Source organism: Sminthopsis crassicaudata, chromosome 1 (genome assembly GCF_048593235.1).
Source record: "Sminthopsis crassicaudata isolate SCR6 chromosome 1, ASM4859323v1, whole genome shotgun sequence".
Lineage (NCBI taxonomy): Eukaryota > Metazoa > Chordata > Mammalia > Dasyuromorphia > Dasyuridae > Sminthopsis > Sminthopsis crassicaudata.
Genome location: NC_133617.1, coordinates 398,684,639 through 398,701,631, shown reverse-complemented (window position 1 = coordinate 398,701,631; position 16,993 = coordinate 398,684,639). Strand labels below are relative to the sequence as shown.

General features: G+C 32.0%; 1 protein-coding gene across 4 annotated transcripts in view; it reads left to right on the top strand.

The window, feature by feature from the left end:
* CREBBP (CREB binding lysine acetyltransferase) overlaps positions 1–16,993 on the top strand; it is a 152,105-nt gene that overhangs the window by 78,287 nt on the left and 56,825 nt on the right. For all 4 annotated transcript variants that reach the window (XM_074279993.1, XM_074279995.1, XM_074279992.1 and 1 more), the window contains exons 4-5: positions 1,356–1,605; positions 3,984–4,097. In XM_074279993.1, coding sequence (XP_074136094.1) covers positions 1,356–1,605; positions 3,984–4,097 — 364 coding nt within the window. The remainder of the gene's footprint in view (positions 1–1,355; positions 1,606–3,983; positions 4,098–16,993) is intronic.

Here is a 16,993-nt window from a genome sequence, read left to right as displayed (position 1 = left end):
ATAGCTCAGCTGGAATTCCATTCCTTCCACTAGAGGTTCCCTTGACTTCATTCTCTAGGATGTCTGGCTTTGTTTACATCAGTACCATATCATCATAGTTATTAAGATATATAAAGATTTTTCATATATAGTTCTTTTGTGAATTCTTAACCACTTCTCCTTAATCTCTTCTTCCTACTATTTCTACTTTTATCATGCCCATTTTTGCATGATGAGTCTAATTTTCTAAGAAATCTCATCTTTTCTATTATTATTTTTAAATGCAGCCTATTTTTGTTTGGACAGATCTTTTTTGTTGTGCTGTAACTTTACTCATTGTGTTTGGCTGCTTAGATTTTATGATGAGCATTCCTTGACATGACAGCTTTTCAAATACTTGCAAATTTAGACCTCTTGAGTTTTCTCTTCTCCGAAGTTAAACACATGGTATGCAGACTCTTTACCTTTCTCTTTACCTTACTCTTTTCTATATAGGAGGTCATTTTGCTTGCATATTTAACAGTCTAGAGGACTGTTAAGTATTAGAAATAATACACTTACAATTTAGAGTACCAAGCCACAAAGTGAGAGGTGTAGTGCCTTGTGACCTTTCTCTTAGGTATTTTTTTAAAAAAAATTATATATATATAAAAACAAGTCTCTTTTCTTTAAAAAAAAATATTGGGGGGGGGGAACCTTAAACCAAAAATGATTTTAATTCTCATTAATTTTTAATGAATCTCAACTTCCCTGAGCTTCTACTAAGAAGATTGGACTAAAGAATCACTCAGGATTTCTTCCCTGTAAATTTGAAACTTGGAGGTGGACTTTTAGGAAGTATGAAGTATCTTGTGGTTCAATACAGTAAAGTAATACCACTTAAAATATTGGAAATTCCTTTGATGGAAATTTAAATTCTTTTCATCTTAATCACTTACAGCAGCTTTTTCTCAAAAGATTATTAATTGGTGGTACTTTGATAAAGAATGAAACTACTGATAAATTATCTCATCTAAATCTCTTATAGGCAATAAATATGTGATTTTTTTTTTCCAGATAATTGTTTAAAATGCCTCATTTTATTTCATTTAGCAGTTTTAAAATTTTTTGTATTTCATATGACTAAGCAAAAAGTTATTTTTACATCAATTCATCCATAGGACTTTAAGTATTACTACAACAAAAGTAGCAGCCTAAACAATTATTACTTTTTATGCCTTTTAGCATAGTGAATATGAAAAGTAGTCAAGTTTTTAAAAGCTACCTATGGAGATAGGTTATGATATAATTAATTTAAATTTCATCCTTAATGATTATCCCTTTTTAAATCATGAATTTTAACATTTGACTCATTAAATTTATTTTCCTTCTTTTAGTCTCAAATGCAAACACAGGTACAACAAGTAGGAATTGTACAAACACAAGCAATGGCGACTGGACCTACTGCAGATCCTGAGAAACGCAAACTGATACAGCAGCAGCTGGTACTCCTGCTTCATGCCCATAAATGTCAGCGACGAGAACAAGCAAATGGAGAGGTTCGGGCCTGTTCTCTGCCACACTGTCGAACCATGAAAAATGTTTTAAATCACATGACACATTGTCAGGCTGGGAAAGCTTGTCAAGGTAAGTGTATTTTTCTAAAATCCCACTTCCAAAAAAAGTTGCCATGAAATTTTTTCTATATTTATTGTTCCATATTTGAAGTAGCCCAGGTAAATGTTTTTACAATTCTATAATCTTAACATCAGGTAGTACCATTATAATAATAAGCTGCTGGATAGGAGAATGAGACATAGTTTTTCAAGATCATCAGATGAAGTTCCTATAGGACATTGTATTTTGTATTCAGAAGCATGTTCTTTTTCCCCTTTTCTTCTCTTAGCCCAAAATTGTCATTGTGAAGTTCTTCCAAAATGCTATACTGTATTTTGTTACTTTATAATGTTTCTATTGGAAATACCAGTCTTCTGGAATATTATTTCTTTAGACCACAGTAATCAACATGAGGTCAGGGTATGTGTATTTTGTTATCTTTATCACAGATTTTGTTTGTCATATTTGCAACATATTCAGCAGGTTGTAGATGTCTCAGATTTTCTTTTGAATCATAGACCTTAATCTACATCATGAACCTTTGCTCTTCAAATATCTAAAATGTATAAATCCAGCTGCCATTATATATTTTGTTCTAGATGTACCTCCTTCCCTATTTCAAAAACCAACCAAACTTCCTTATAAGTTAATTTTGCTGAGCATTAAAAGTGAAATGGTTCAACCTATGTTTTTGGCCCAGTTTTGAAGAGGGTCTTGCTTATTTGTACTTACTCAATTTTCCTTTCATTATAACACCTACATTTATATGCAATCTATTATTTGCCATGTGCTTTAGAAATATGTCTCATTTCATCTTCACAACAACCCCAGGAGGTAGCTGCCACTATTATTACCATTTTATCAATGAGGAAACTAAGGCAAACAAGTTAAATGATTTCTCAAGAATTGTTCTCAGACCGAATTTAAACGTGTGTCCTCCTACATTAAACTTCTGTGCTCTTTCTCATGTGCCAACTAGATTTATTTTACTTTAAAAAATTCATTCAGTTTTACATGAAGTTGATTTTCTCACATGTACATAAATATCTTTTTTCCTTTTTCTCCTATCTCTTGTCCAATTGTTATGAGAACAGTCTCTTCTTCACTGCCCATTTAAAAATTTATCCTTTTTCTGTCCCTTTCTATCATTTCCATTTGTGATCCATGTTTGTTAGGTATATGAGTAATGTTAAGAATTTAACTAGGTAATTCTTTATCTGTCTCATCCTTTATTTCCTTAAATATCATCGCTCAAGATCAATTTTTAAAAATTTCTTCCAAAAAATTTGTTTTGTATGTTTTTTTTAATAGTAGTTTGATAGGGGGTAGCCAGGTGGTGCAGTAGAGAGAGGACCTGAGTTCAAATCTGGTCTCAGACATGTAACACTTCCTAGCTTTGTGATCCTGGGCAAGGCACTTAATCCCAATAACCTCAGCAAAAAATAAAATAAAGTAATAATAATATGATAGTATTGTTTGATACTGTTCTTCATTCATAATGCTCAATTACTCAATGCTCAGTTACTTAACACTTTAAATTTAATTTTGTTGACCTAAACCTAAGTACCATTAATAATATTTTCATGAGAAAGTAAGTGCAGAATTTCAAGCAACTGTTTTACAAACTCTTGGAACACATTATGCCAATTGAGTTTGAACTGTTTTTTTTTTTTTTTTTTCCTTAATTAAATATTAATTGCTATTTTATCTTCATGGAAACTTAGATTTATGATCTTACTAGTTTGAATATTCAATTACTAGTGCTGTTGAGTGATCCAGTGGATAGAGCTGATTACATATCATCCATTCCCACAAAGTGATGTCTTTGGATATACAATGAAATCAGTGCTTTTAAATTAGCTCCCTAAAAAGGAGCTTTTGACCAATCTTGTTTTCGTACCAGCTTCTTTGTCAATTGATTTAATTCACAGGTACCTGAATCTAGTTACTTTTACTGATTTTAGAAGTATGACTTCAAGTATGTTCTTGGTGATTAGACTATTTTTCCTGTCTTAAGGACCAATTTAGTTACATCTCATATGGCTCATGACCAGAAAGCTGACCACTAATTGATATATTGTTTTGTCTCAGCAACTCATAGAACAGATAAAAAGTGTAAACTGACATTAATACTATATGGACCATTAATATTTTGCTGTTCTTCGGCATTGATAATGGCAGAATTTGGTGGTTAAAAAATCCTAAGAATCAGTGTTCATTAACATTTGATGATTCTGATTTGAAATCAGAGAATAGTGCTACAAGAACTGACATATCTATATCTGTGTCTATCTGTCTCTTTGTCTGTCTCCATACTTATATTTTTGTTTAAACTTTTAAAATTAAATGTAAAGCTAAGTTTAAAATTTGGGGTGCAAAGTAACATTTCATTGTTTTTCTGGTCATAGTTGCCCATTGTGCATCTTCTCGACAAATCATCTCCCATTGGAAGAATTGCACGCGGCATGATTGTCCTGTGTGTCTCCCTTTGAAAAATGCCAGTGACAAGCGAAATCAACAACGTAAGTGATCATTGGGAAAGATGGGTATAAAACTTAGAAGTTTTTCATAGAAGTTAACATATATAAAAGAAAGAGTAGAGGATACTGCTGACCATAGAGTGTCATGGAGATGTACGATCAAGAATTAATATTATTGATTTAGCGTTATGTTATATAGCAATGTAGGAGATTTTCCTAAAATAGCATTTTGGAATTTCATGTGTTCTTATATTTGGGTTTGGGCTAATGAAAAAGGGAAATTGGAGTTAGTTACAATTGCCTTTGTACCTGACCTGAAGTTCCACCCATTGTGCCTCTTTTGGAGAGACAAATCAAACTCAGATTTTGAATTTAAGTAACTTATTTGGAATAAGATAACATTGCATGTGGAAGATAGGATAATTTGAAATGGGAAAAGTCATCTTCATTGATTACTTATGTTGAGTAGGATGCTTCATATACTTGTGTGAGAAATATATTTATTTTTGTGTCAATCTTAGAAATCAAAAACATAAGTGTGCTTTTGTGGCAGTTTCAGTTATACTTTTTCACTAAATTTGTCATGGTATGATTAAATATGTGTTTTATGTAACATTTGACCAAAATAATCTCAGTGATTCGTACTTAACAAGAAGACCAAAATAACTGCCTCATCTGTACTCTGGTCTAGCTTTTTATCCTATAAACCTGGCCTTACATAGTTGAACAATTTAGTATGTAGTCTGACTGTGCAGTTTTAGGAGGATTTTGGAATTATTATAATTATACAATTATCTCCTTACTCTTTTTTCAGAAGGAGTCCCTCTGTCCCTTTCTTATCTTCACTTGGGTCCCTCCGTTTTGAGAAATGATACATATATATACACACACACATATAAACTTGATCTTTTTCTCTTATAATTTTTATTTCTTCTCCTAGCAGATATCACCATTTGCATAAGCACCAAGCAACTTTTTATATTTTCAAAGTTAATGTTTTACATATGAATATTATTTATCATAATTCCTGATTATCTTCTTAAAGTTTTTACTTTTGTCTATAGCATAGTATATATTTGCTGCTTTTATTTCATTCTTTCTCAGTGTGGCATGAAGAGCTTAAAGGGACCTTTGTTCTTGTAAGGTATTATGGATTATTTGTGCTGGAGTCAGCATTACATTTTCTTGTATAGGATTTTGTTATCACTCCTTATGTATCACTACCTGGATATGCCTGGATATTTAGGTGAAAAGGTATTATACATTTACCTCACTTATAGTAACTAAGATGAATATCCAGTTTCACTCAAAAGATAAATTGAAATAGTGAAAAGAGAATTTTTTCATAAAGAAATTTTCACTTAAAAAAACAATGTAATTGTTTTTTAAGGAACAATTTCTTCTAATTTATTTAGGTTACTTAAATTTTCATTTTCTTTTTATTTTTGTTCATAATACATTTCATTGTATGCATATTTCAGAAGCATTTATATGACTTATATCTGAATTTTTCTAGTAGGTGAGTGAATATTGCTTGCTTCTCCAAAAATTCCTACCCACATTAGTGATAGAGAACTATGTAGATTATGTGTGAGTGTGGTTGGGTGTTTTAAAGGATTCTTGTCACTCTACCTCTCAGGTTGTGAATAAATATAATTTATGTGTAACAACCACATTGTTATAAGATCCTTTGACTCTAGAAATAAGCTTTTTTTTTTTTTTTGAGCAATAACTTCTTGTTGATAGTGTAAAGTACCTGATACATGAGAAGCAGTATTTTTAGGCCATATAGATATTTTACTTTCAACTTTAGATTTGGGGGTGTGGTTTTCTGGGCAATTTTTATCTTTCTGAATATGCACTGCCACAGTCATTACAAATTTTTGTGATATTTTTTTTTCCCTTTGATGGTCTTATGTGGTTTTTATTTAAAAAAAAAAATTTCATGTGGTTTAAAAAAACAACCAACATGCTAGTAGCTATGACTGCTGTGAAAATTGATTCAGTGTTGCTACTCTTAAGTGGTGAACCACAACTTTTTTACTAGTCATAATATAGAGTTTTTCAAGGGTGATTTTATAATTTGAAGTCACTGAGAAAGATAGGGATTGTCATCATTCTAGGATTCACTCTTTTGATACTTATTTGATTTTTAAGAAAAAATGAATACATTTTCCATTTCAAAGTAAGTTATAGATTTGAGTGAAATATATTTGATTTCAATAAATATCGTTTTTATTATGTGCTTTTGTAATTGAATTGAACATATTGGTGAAGGAAGAATTCTTTTAGCTTGAAATAACTGTGTGGAACCACTTTAGTTACTCTGTTTTGTTTATTGTTTGATGCTTGCCTGTTTTAAAAAAAAAGTCAAACTGAATAAAGGTAAGCTTTCCCTTCTCTTTTGCTGTCCTAAAAAATGCCAATATGTCATCGATAGTTACCCTATAATACAAAGTAGTATATGCTTAAATAAATAGATAACAATTTCTGTAGGTAGGTGTTACCTTGAGGAGAAAAAAACTTCACTGAGATGAGGCAAAAGCTTTGGGGAGAATGCAGAACTTAAAACTTTGTTTAAAATTGTGGCTATTTACCATATTCATTTTATAGCATTGTGCAGGAATCTAGGAATAGAGCTGCTTCAAATCTTTGTAAGTGGTCGTGGTATCTTTTCTAATTTGGGGCATATGGCCTAGTGAGATAATGGCCTAGTCCAGTGTCCTTGAAGATGCTAGCTATGCTCAGAAGCTTCTTTCCAACAAACTTAGATCAGCACTGTAAACTTTTTTTTTTTTTAAGTTCTTGGATTTCTGCATTGTTTGTAATATTAGTGAATATTTAAATAGTTACTTTCATACTGTCATTTTAATCACATTCCAGACTTCTGTTTGTTGTTATTTTTTTAACATTGTTAACCAAATCCTTCAAAGGTTCATCCCAAATCTGTAGCAGCACAAATCATAAATATTGCCGACTAAGCAAGTTCTTGCATCAGAATGTCACCTCATTGCTCTGACCAAAGACTGTTCTGGTTTTACTGAGACATTCTGTTAAATTTCCCCACTCTCCCCCAAGCTCCTTTCTGAAAAAAGACCCAATGCATCGTGGCCTTTTCTATTTGGTGAATGGACCACCTAGTGAAAAATGGGAGTTTAAATGTGAACAGATTGATTTGGGTTAAAGGCATGGGATAATGGATTATTTTCAGTACTGTATTCAAGAAAAAAAAATTAGCACAGCTAGGAGCTTCTGACATTCTATCGTGTTTTACATGGTCTGTTCATAAAATTCCCTTTTTCAGTTTGCAAGAATGTTCATCTAACACAAGAAAATGCTGTAAATATTTGTAACATTTTTTTACCTGGCCCTCAAAAAAAAAAAAAAGTTTTTGGGAACCAGTTAAAGTATAAAGTGGTTTTATATAAAAACATCAATTGTCTTGTGTATTTTGATAAGCAACAGTACCAGCTTTCATTTGTGGCATTGGAGGAAAAAAGGATTCCATGTCTGTTGAAATGACTTCTGTTATAAATGCAAAGAGAAGATAAAATATTAAAGAAACATTTTCTAACTGCATAGTGCATGGTTAATTCAAGCTTCTGTATACTACAGTATATTCCATTTCTCTTAAGTTTGTGTATTTGCTGATTATTACTTGATTATCTATACTTAACTCTTTTCCTAACAACTACAGTGTTGTAGCATGCCTTTTAATAAATGTCATGACATCTATACTCTTAGATAGATAGATAGATAGATAGATAGATAGATAGATAGATAGATAGATAGATAGAGTAAAATAAGTAAATAATAAATAAAATTGTGGCTAAATGGTACAGTGGATAGGATGCTTGGCCTAGCTAGAGTCAGTCTATCAATGGATACTTTTATGATTTATTTATGAATTTGAATTTTCTCCAGTAAGCTTTATATAATACAAATAGTTCTTGCCATGTATTAGGCCTATGTTATATATATATATATATATATACGTAGTCATATGAGCATATTTACATTTTTGCAGTCTTAAATTTGAGACAAACCTAATTAAATGAAAATAGAGCATAACATTTTTATGTACTGAGATAAGAAATTTTTATTTTTTATATTTTCCTGCTATTTTTGATATTGATCTTATAAAAGATCAGTATAATATCTTAAAATGTACTGATTTGATGTTTCCCAAAGTAATCTTGAGAAGTAATGTTTGTTGGTTACTAATGTTGCTTAGCCCTTATTTCTAAAGCCCTAGTTAAAGAGCCCTTGAATATCCTGGATCACTTCTGGAATTGTCTGTTTTAAGACATATCCGAGGGTTCTTGGTAACTAAACTCCATGGAAAATGCTCTAAAGAAAGTAAACTCTACCCCATCCTACCCCCCCTCACTCCTCCCACATTTAATAGTATTTTTTTTCAAGTATATTTAAAGATAGTTTTCAGCATTCTCTTTTATTATTTTTGAGTTTTAAATTTTTCTCCCTGCTTTCCTTCTCTTCTTCCTTCCTAAGACAGCAAGCAATCTGATACAGGTTATACATTTGCAATCATAGTAATCATATTTTTACATGAGTCATGTTGTAAAAGAAGAATCAGAACAAAATGGGAAAAGCACAAGAAAGGAAAAAAAGGTGAAAATAGGATGTTTCAATCTGTATTCAGACTCCATAGTTCATTCTCTGGATGTGGATGGCATTTTCCAAGAAAGTAAACTCTTGAGGGAGGCTCTAACACTTACCTTGGACTCCTTGACCTAGCCTAAGCTACTAGTCTAGAGAGTGAGGTTAGTAAAAACAGTTTCTAAACTTGATTTATATTTGATTAAAATAACATTCCAAATCCATCCATACTTTGATTTAATTAGCTTTTCAAAAGAAACTATTTTATATGAAGCTTGAACCAGAGTTTGGATTTTTTATAGTGGGGTTGATGGTTCACAGACTGATCTTGATGTACATTTGTTATAAGGTCATTTGTTTTGCTGATTAGTATTTGCTTGCTTACAAATGTGAAGTGCTCATCAATGTTGTCCATGATTTCTGCAGAATAAAGGATTTTTGTTGTTTTATTTTTTTTCTCAAGGAATCTTAGACATGTTTGAATTTCGAACAGCTTAGAATGCTAAAGAAAAAAATTCAGGACTTTGTAGAGTGCTATATAAATGGAATTTAATTGTAAGATTACTAAACATATAGTAATTTTACTCATTATCTAGACCTCATTTATTCTCCAAAACTTTTGACATTTACTCCCTGCTTTTAAGAATTTCGAATAAAGCAAATTTTTAGAATGGTTGAAGATTTGCGTATTCCGGTCTGTAGCATAGTATGGTACTAATTATATTTCCGAAGAATCTCTTGGTTCTCCAGAACAGTATGAAGTAAATCTGTGGTTGAAAACAAAACCCAATATATGAGGTATGCTGCACTAAGCAGAGGCAACTTGGATCTTTGTACTCTAGAAGAGGGCTCTAACCATTATTAAATTTATTCACAATTATCTCCTGTCCTGTCAAACTCTAGGTTTACACAATATATAAATACTTCTTTGGAGCTTTTAAGACTCTTCTGATTAATCCATTCTCATTTTTGCAGTCTTTTTACACATAACTTCATATCTGGGCTCTCTTCAGTCTAGCTAAACCAGTCCTCTTATTCCTGTGGCACAAAATTGCTTTTCTCAGTTCCTGCCTTTGTATTTGTTTTCTCTGTGTTCTTTGTGTTTTAAAGCATTTTCTCACTTAAATTTCTTGGAATCCTTTGGATTTTTATAAAGTGCCACATAAAGGCTTAAGGCCTTCTCCCCCACCAGCTTTTCTTTGTTTTTTTTCCTGTGCTGTTCACACCCTCCCTCCCTCAATACTGTTCATCTTCTTCTCTAACATTACCTTTTTTTTTTTTTTTTTTTTTTTAAATAGCTTTTTATTTACAAATATGTGCATGGGTAATTTTTCATCATTGACCCTTGCAAAACTTTTTGTTCCATTTTTTTCCCCTCCTTCCCCCCATCCCCTCCCTCAGATGGCAGGTAGACCAACACATGTTAAATATGTTAAAGTATATGTTAAATACTATATACTATATACACACACACACACACACACACACACACACACACACACACACACACATATATACATAGTTATTTTGCTGCACAAAAAGAATTGGACTTTGAAATAATGTATAATTAACCTGTGAAGGAAATAAAAAATGCAAGCGAACAAAATCAGAGGGATTGGAAATGCTATAACGTTATCTTTTTTGCTGTTTATAGGTGTGTGTACACACACACACACACACACACACACACACACACACACACACACACAGGCATGTATGTCATCCTAAAGAACGTAAGCTGCTTGAAAGTAAGGACTGTTTTGCTTTTGACTATATATGACATCTGGCACATAGTAGGTACTTAATATATTAATTTATATATAATTTTAACAGTCCTAGTTTGATTTCTTAGACCAAAACAGATTAAAAGAAGGATATTGAAAAGACGTCATGAATATTGACAGTAAGATAAGATCTTGAAAGCTTATTACTTGATTAATTAATTAATGATTTTGCATAATATGTTCTATGGCTAAGTTGGCCTTATTCAAAGATTAAATCATTAATAAAAATGAATGAAGAATGCACTATATGTCAATAATACTTTCAACAAAAGTGTTTTAAATTTTAAATAGTAAATCATTACTTAGCTGAAATTTTTAATTTATGTAATGGATCAGTTAATCTACTAGTATTTATTAAGTGAATGATCTGTGCCACACTAGGGGCAATATGAAGGCTTTTAAGGTGTACATAGTTCAATCACAATAGCTCAGAGCCTTAGTTAAGAATATTAATAACTTTCAAGGGAAAGGGACTTGTATGTGCAAGAATATTTGTAGTGGCCAGAACTGGAAACTGAGTGGATGCCCATCAATTGGAGAATGGTTGAATAAATTGTGGTATATGAATAGTATGAAATATTATTGTTCTGTAAGAAATGACCAGCAGGACGATTTCAGAGAGGCCTGGAGAGACTTACAGGAACTGATGCTGAGTGAAATGAGCAGGACCAGGAGATTGTTGTACACTTCAACAACAATACTATATGATGATCAATTCTGATGGATGTGGCCATTTTCAACAATGAGATGAACCAAATAAGTTCCAACAGAACAGTAATTAACTGAACCACCTACACCAGCAGAAGAACTCTAGGAGATGACTATGAACCACTATGTAGAATTCCCAATCCCTCTAATTTTGTCTACCTGCATTTTGGATTTTCTTCACAGACTAATTGTACACTATTTCAAAGTCCGATTCTTTTTGTGCAGCAAAATAATTGTTTGGACTTGTATACATATATTGTATTTAATTTATACTTTAACATATTTAACATGTATTAATCAACCTGCCATTGGAGGGGGGGGGGTGAAGGAGGGGAAAAATTAAAACAAAAGGTTTGGCAATTGTCAATGTTGTAAAATTGCCCATGCATATATCTGGTAAATAAAAACTATTAAGATAAAAAAAAAATTTAAAAAAAGAATATTAGTAACTTTCAAAAAGATGTTTATCTCTTTCTTAGTTTAATTTTATATTTATCTTTTAGTTTACTCCTAAGTTTTTTTGTGTGTTTTTTTTAGTGTTTAAAGCAGAAATCTGAAGCATTCCTATTTTCAAATAAAAGAAAGGGAAAAGAACTGTTGAAGAAACATCAAGCAGCTTTTTTTTCCCCTTTCTTTTTAAAAAAATGTCTTCAATTTTTAAAGGAGTGAGTATTAAGGTAACTTTCTTTTGTTAGAAATCTGTTTAGATAACCAGGAGGAAGAGCTAGAAGTTCCTTTTACATTCTTTCAACCTTTGTTTTGCTTCTTGCACCATGCTACCTTTCTAGATATCCTATGTTCCTGAGGCTGTTTCCTGATCTATATGGAACACTCTTAGCTTTCTTAGACCACATATCTTTTTATTTTAGTATCTTTTTATATGCAATTATTTGGATTTTACTTTGGTACATTTTAAATAATATTGAGACTTTTTGTGATTTGGTTTGTTTCCTTCTCTGATAATCTGTCTTAAGTAGTCACATGTTAGAAGTGCTTAACATGTTAATATTTTAGTAGCAGTATCATTAAAACATCTGAGTATGTTAAACTTTAGAAAGATAATTTTAAAGAAATTGTATAACCTATTTGTGATCTGTGTATTTGTCATAAAATAAGAATTAAGAATTTATTTTTCATTTGTAATAATGGGCTGTATAGTATGTAGAATTGGGTCAAATGAATTTTGGTGAGTGTAGACCCTGAGTTTCTTGTTAGAAATTAAAATGTTTTGTGTAATTACAAAGATTTTTTTTAAATTATTTTAAGTTAATTTGGGGAAGGTAGGCATTTCTGTACTAGTTGCATATTGTACTTTTGATTAGTCTGCTGGGTGAGACAATGTTAATGATCTCTTTAATTCTTCCAGTTGTCTGTGTGGACATTTTAAAGGGTCCTTTTAACTATGTTTTAGGTATCCTGATACACTGATCTTTTTCTTTACATAACATTCAGTGAAAAGTAGATTGTAAAGGGAAGCTTAAGAATAAGCTTTAAGAGGTATAGGGATCAAAATTATTCATTGACCACTTTCTAGGTTTTAAATAGGAATCTGGTGGAAAGAAGGAAGGCACGGATCAAATCTTAGATTTGTCAGGGGATGAAAGGGAAATTAATAGGAGGAGGCATTAAATTCAAGGAATTGCGAAAGTGAAGTTGGCAAAGAAGTAGATTCCTTTTAATCTATATTATATCTATATTTCTGTATATTTAATTATTTACATGTTATCCTCCCTTAGAATTCCCTGAAGGTGAGAGATTTTTCAGGACATAGTATTAGTGAATGTTAATTAATAGTTATTTGAAAGAGTTTTTAGTTGATGAATTTCTTTCTAGAAGCATCTTTTTCCCTACTCACTATTTAAACCTTTTTTGCAATATTTTGTCACGCACCTATATTTGTTCTTTTTAGACATAAGGAACTTAAGGAATAAAATTGAGATCAAAAGGAATAGAATATTAATAGGGGTACTTTAAATCATTTAAGTCTAATAAGTTGTAAAACAGAAATGCATTTGAAATTTTAAGTAACAATTCATAATTTACAATTTTATTCTCCATTGGAGATGCTTCAAGTACAGGTAAGTACTACTTTTGCACCTTGTTTTTCTTTCTAAACTTGTTGCCTATCTATCTTTTTTCTCTCCCTCCTCCCTTCCTTTCTTAAATTTAAACTTGGGTATGATTACCTCACCAGATTATCAAATCCATCTAAAATTTGTTGTGTTCATTGTTAGAGACCTTGTGTTGTCATTATCCCCCTGGGTATATATTTTATATGCTTCTCAGTAAAATTTATGAAATGAATGAATGGAATGGAATTTAAGTTTTAGCAAAGAAAGTGTTTGTTGCCATATCGCAGAAGCTTTTATTGAGGTTTTAAAGGATTGAGTACAAATGATAAGCTGTCAATTTTTCCCCCTTATCTCTTGGCAATCAATGCCATTTAAAAAGAGCTACAATGGAGATGGGGATGTGGTTGTGGTATAGTTGATTAATTTGTCTACTGAAGGGATCAAATTAATAAATTCAAGCAACAAAAGCAATTAAAGTATGCTTTAAACTTTTAGTTCCAAAAAAATCAATGTCCTTGTAAGTATTTCATGAGCACCAAACTTTCCCTCCAGCTTTTAAGTAAATAAACAATAGTCTTTGCCCTTATATGAGAAATATTCTAGTTCAAGAAAAAAAAAAAGGTCATGTAACAGCCCTAAACTATTCTGATCTCATTTAACATATTGTTATCTATAACTATTAACATTCATTTGACACTTAAGCTTAAGCTTTCATAGATCTGAAGCAGATGTAATAGAGCACTGCAATTGGAGACAGATAATTCCATTTTATTACTCTGCTTGAAACTTATTAATTGTGTAACCGTAGACAATTCATCTGTATAATGGAGGTAAAAACCAACCTCGCTAGATTGTCCTGAGAAAAAAACAGTTTACAAATCATGAAAATTTGTGAGTATGAGTTGTTGATAATCTTGCATTGAAATTTAAGCTTTTGGATCCTTGTTCTCCAACTTTATGAAAGTGCCTTGTGATAAGTGTCTTTGTCTCATACCTCTAAAACCTCCAATACTAGTGATAAGTTATGAAAGGTACATGCCTACAGGAGGTTGTTGTACTTTTAGCAGTCATAATTAATGCCACAGGTTAGCACCACAATTAATTATTCATCGGCCCTAGCTAAAAGTACTAGTTCTCATCCTTCTCAATTTTTCTGCTTTATTCAGCAATGTTAACTACTCTGTCCTTTCTGGGTTTTCATCATATTCTTTCTTTTGTTTCTCTTTCTACCTATCCTATTTATTGTTCTTTCTCCATATCTTTTTCTCACTCATCATTTGTCATACTCACTAACTGCCCTATCCTAAATCACTTTCTTTTTTCTGTATAGACTATCATGTCCCTCTTAGATTAGATTGCAATGACTTTTTAATAACTCTCCCTGCTTCAGATCTCTTCCCACTCTAACTTGTCCTCCATACAACTGCCAAAGTACTTTTCTTTAAGCATTGGTCTGATTAAAGGCCTTCCTTACTCAGTAAAATCAAAGGCTTTCTTTTGTCTTTGAGGTGAACTAAAAATGTAAATTTCTCTGCTAGATTTTTAAAGCTCTCTAAAACTTGGCCCCAACCTTATTATATGTTACTCATCATCTTGAGGTCTACACTCCAAACCATCTCCATTCTTTTTCACTGGCTATCAACCATCCCTGGATGTACCTCTTCTTCTCATGGTTGTGAATGACACAAGCACTTTTTTGCTCTAGAGCTCTGCTGAGGGATCTTGCTGCTGCTAATTGCTTCTTCTCATTCTGGGACTTTGATGTATGCGCAAGGTAACAGTTCTGTATCCCCCTGCTGAAAAAAGGTTCTATCCTCCTTGTGACTAATCTTATTCTGGGGGGCTGAAAAGTCCAGAAACTGCCATTGTTGCCGATTCAATTGCCCCTATGGCTGGTGCTGTACCTGGCTTGTGGGGGCCTGCTGGTCTTGAGAGCAGACTCTCACCCCAGGGGGTAGACCTTTTTTTCTTAAAAAAAAAAAATATAATAATAATAGCTTTTATTTTTCAAAATACATGCAAAGATAGTTTTCATCATTCACCCTTTCAAAACTTTGTGTTTCAAATTTTTCTCCCTCTCTCTCTTCTCCCTTCTAGTCAGCAAGTAATCCCATATAGGTTAAACATGTGCAATTCTTATAAACATATTTCTACATTTATTATGCTGCATAAGAACAATCAGATCAAATGAAGAAAAAACCAAGCAGCAGTAGCAAAAAGGGTGAAAATACTATGGTGTGATCCATATTCAGTCCTCATAGTCCTCTCTCTGGATGCAGATGGCTCTCTCCATCACAAGTCTATTGGCATTGACCTGAATCATCTCATCGTTGAATTGTTTGCTGTGTACAGTGTTCTCTTAGTTCTGCTCATTTTACTTTGCATCATTTCATGTGAGTCTCTCTGAAAATCATCCTGCTGATCGTTTCTTATAGTACAATAATGTTCCATAACATTGATATACCACAGCTTATTCAGCTATTCCCTAAGTAGTGGACATCCTCTCAGTTTCTGGTTACTTGCTGTTGCAAAAAGTGCTGTTCTGACATTTTTGTACATGTAGATTCTTTTCCCTTTTTTATGATCTCTTTGTGATATAGAACCAGTAGTGAGACTGTTGGGTCAAAGCTCTTTAGACATATTCCTAATTGCTCTCCAGAGTGGTTGGGTCAGTCCACAACTCCATGAACTGTGTATTAGTGTTCCCGTCTTCCTACACATCCCTTCCAAAATTTGTCATTTTCTTTTCCTGTCATCTTAAGTCAATTTGAGTAGTGTGAAGTTGTACCTCAGAATTGCATAGATCTTTTTTACTGTGTTAGGTGGAAAATTGTGTTTAAATTTAAATTGTTTAGGTGGAAATTTTAAATTGTGTTAGGTGGAAAAATTTTTCACCTTGTCCTTTTATTGGTTCTGTTGCTTCATCTTTGTTTTGAGACATTTTGAAGTTATTTGAAATGGGTAACATTCTTCCTCAGTAATCCTCTATTATGTTTTTTATTATTGTTGGTTTTTTCAATATTGATGTAATGATATATTTTCTTGATTGTGCTCATCTCATTGCATCATTTCACAAAGGTCTTCTCAGGTTTCTCTAAAATCATCTTTTTAAACAAAATAATAATATTCCATTACAGGCATATTTATTAAGCTATTCTCCATTTAATGGACATTCCCTTTAGTTTCCAGTTCTTTGTATTTACGAGTTTTACTATAAATACTTTTTGTGCAAATAGGAACTTTCCCCATTTCTTGGAAATGAGGAATTAGCCTAATAATGATATCAGTGGGTTAAAAGACACGTATATTTTAGTAGCTTTTAAGATTGCTTTCTACAATAGGTTGATCAGTTCACAACCCCAACAATAATACAATAATGTGCTCCCCCCCCCACAAAATCACCATTTATCATTTTGCTTTTGTCAATTTTGCCAATTAAGATGTGATATCTTAACTCAGAGCAATTTTTAATTAACATTTCTTTATTTATTAGTAATAACTCGAATTTCTTTTGAAAACTTCCCTGAAGAGAATAATTCTTAATAAAATCATTTTAATGTGATTTCATGTTTTATAGCATTTTCCAATGTGGAAATTTAAAGTTGTGTTTTCTTTTAACTTTCTTTAAATTCTCAATTTTAAGTAACTTTTAAGTCATTTAGTCTTGCTATATACGTTGATCTTTTGATGTAGTTTCACTTTGCATGAATTTGTGCCCAGTTTCTCTTTTCTCTCTACTACCATGGTACATTAT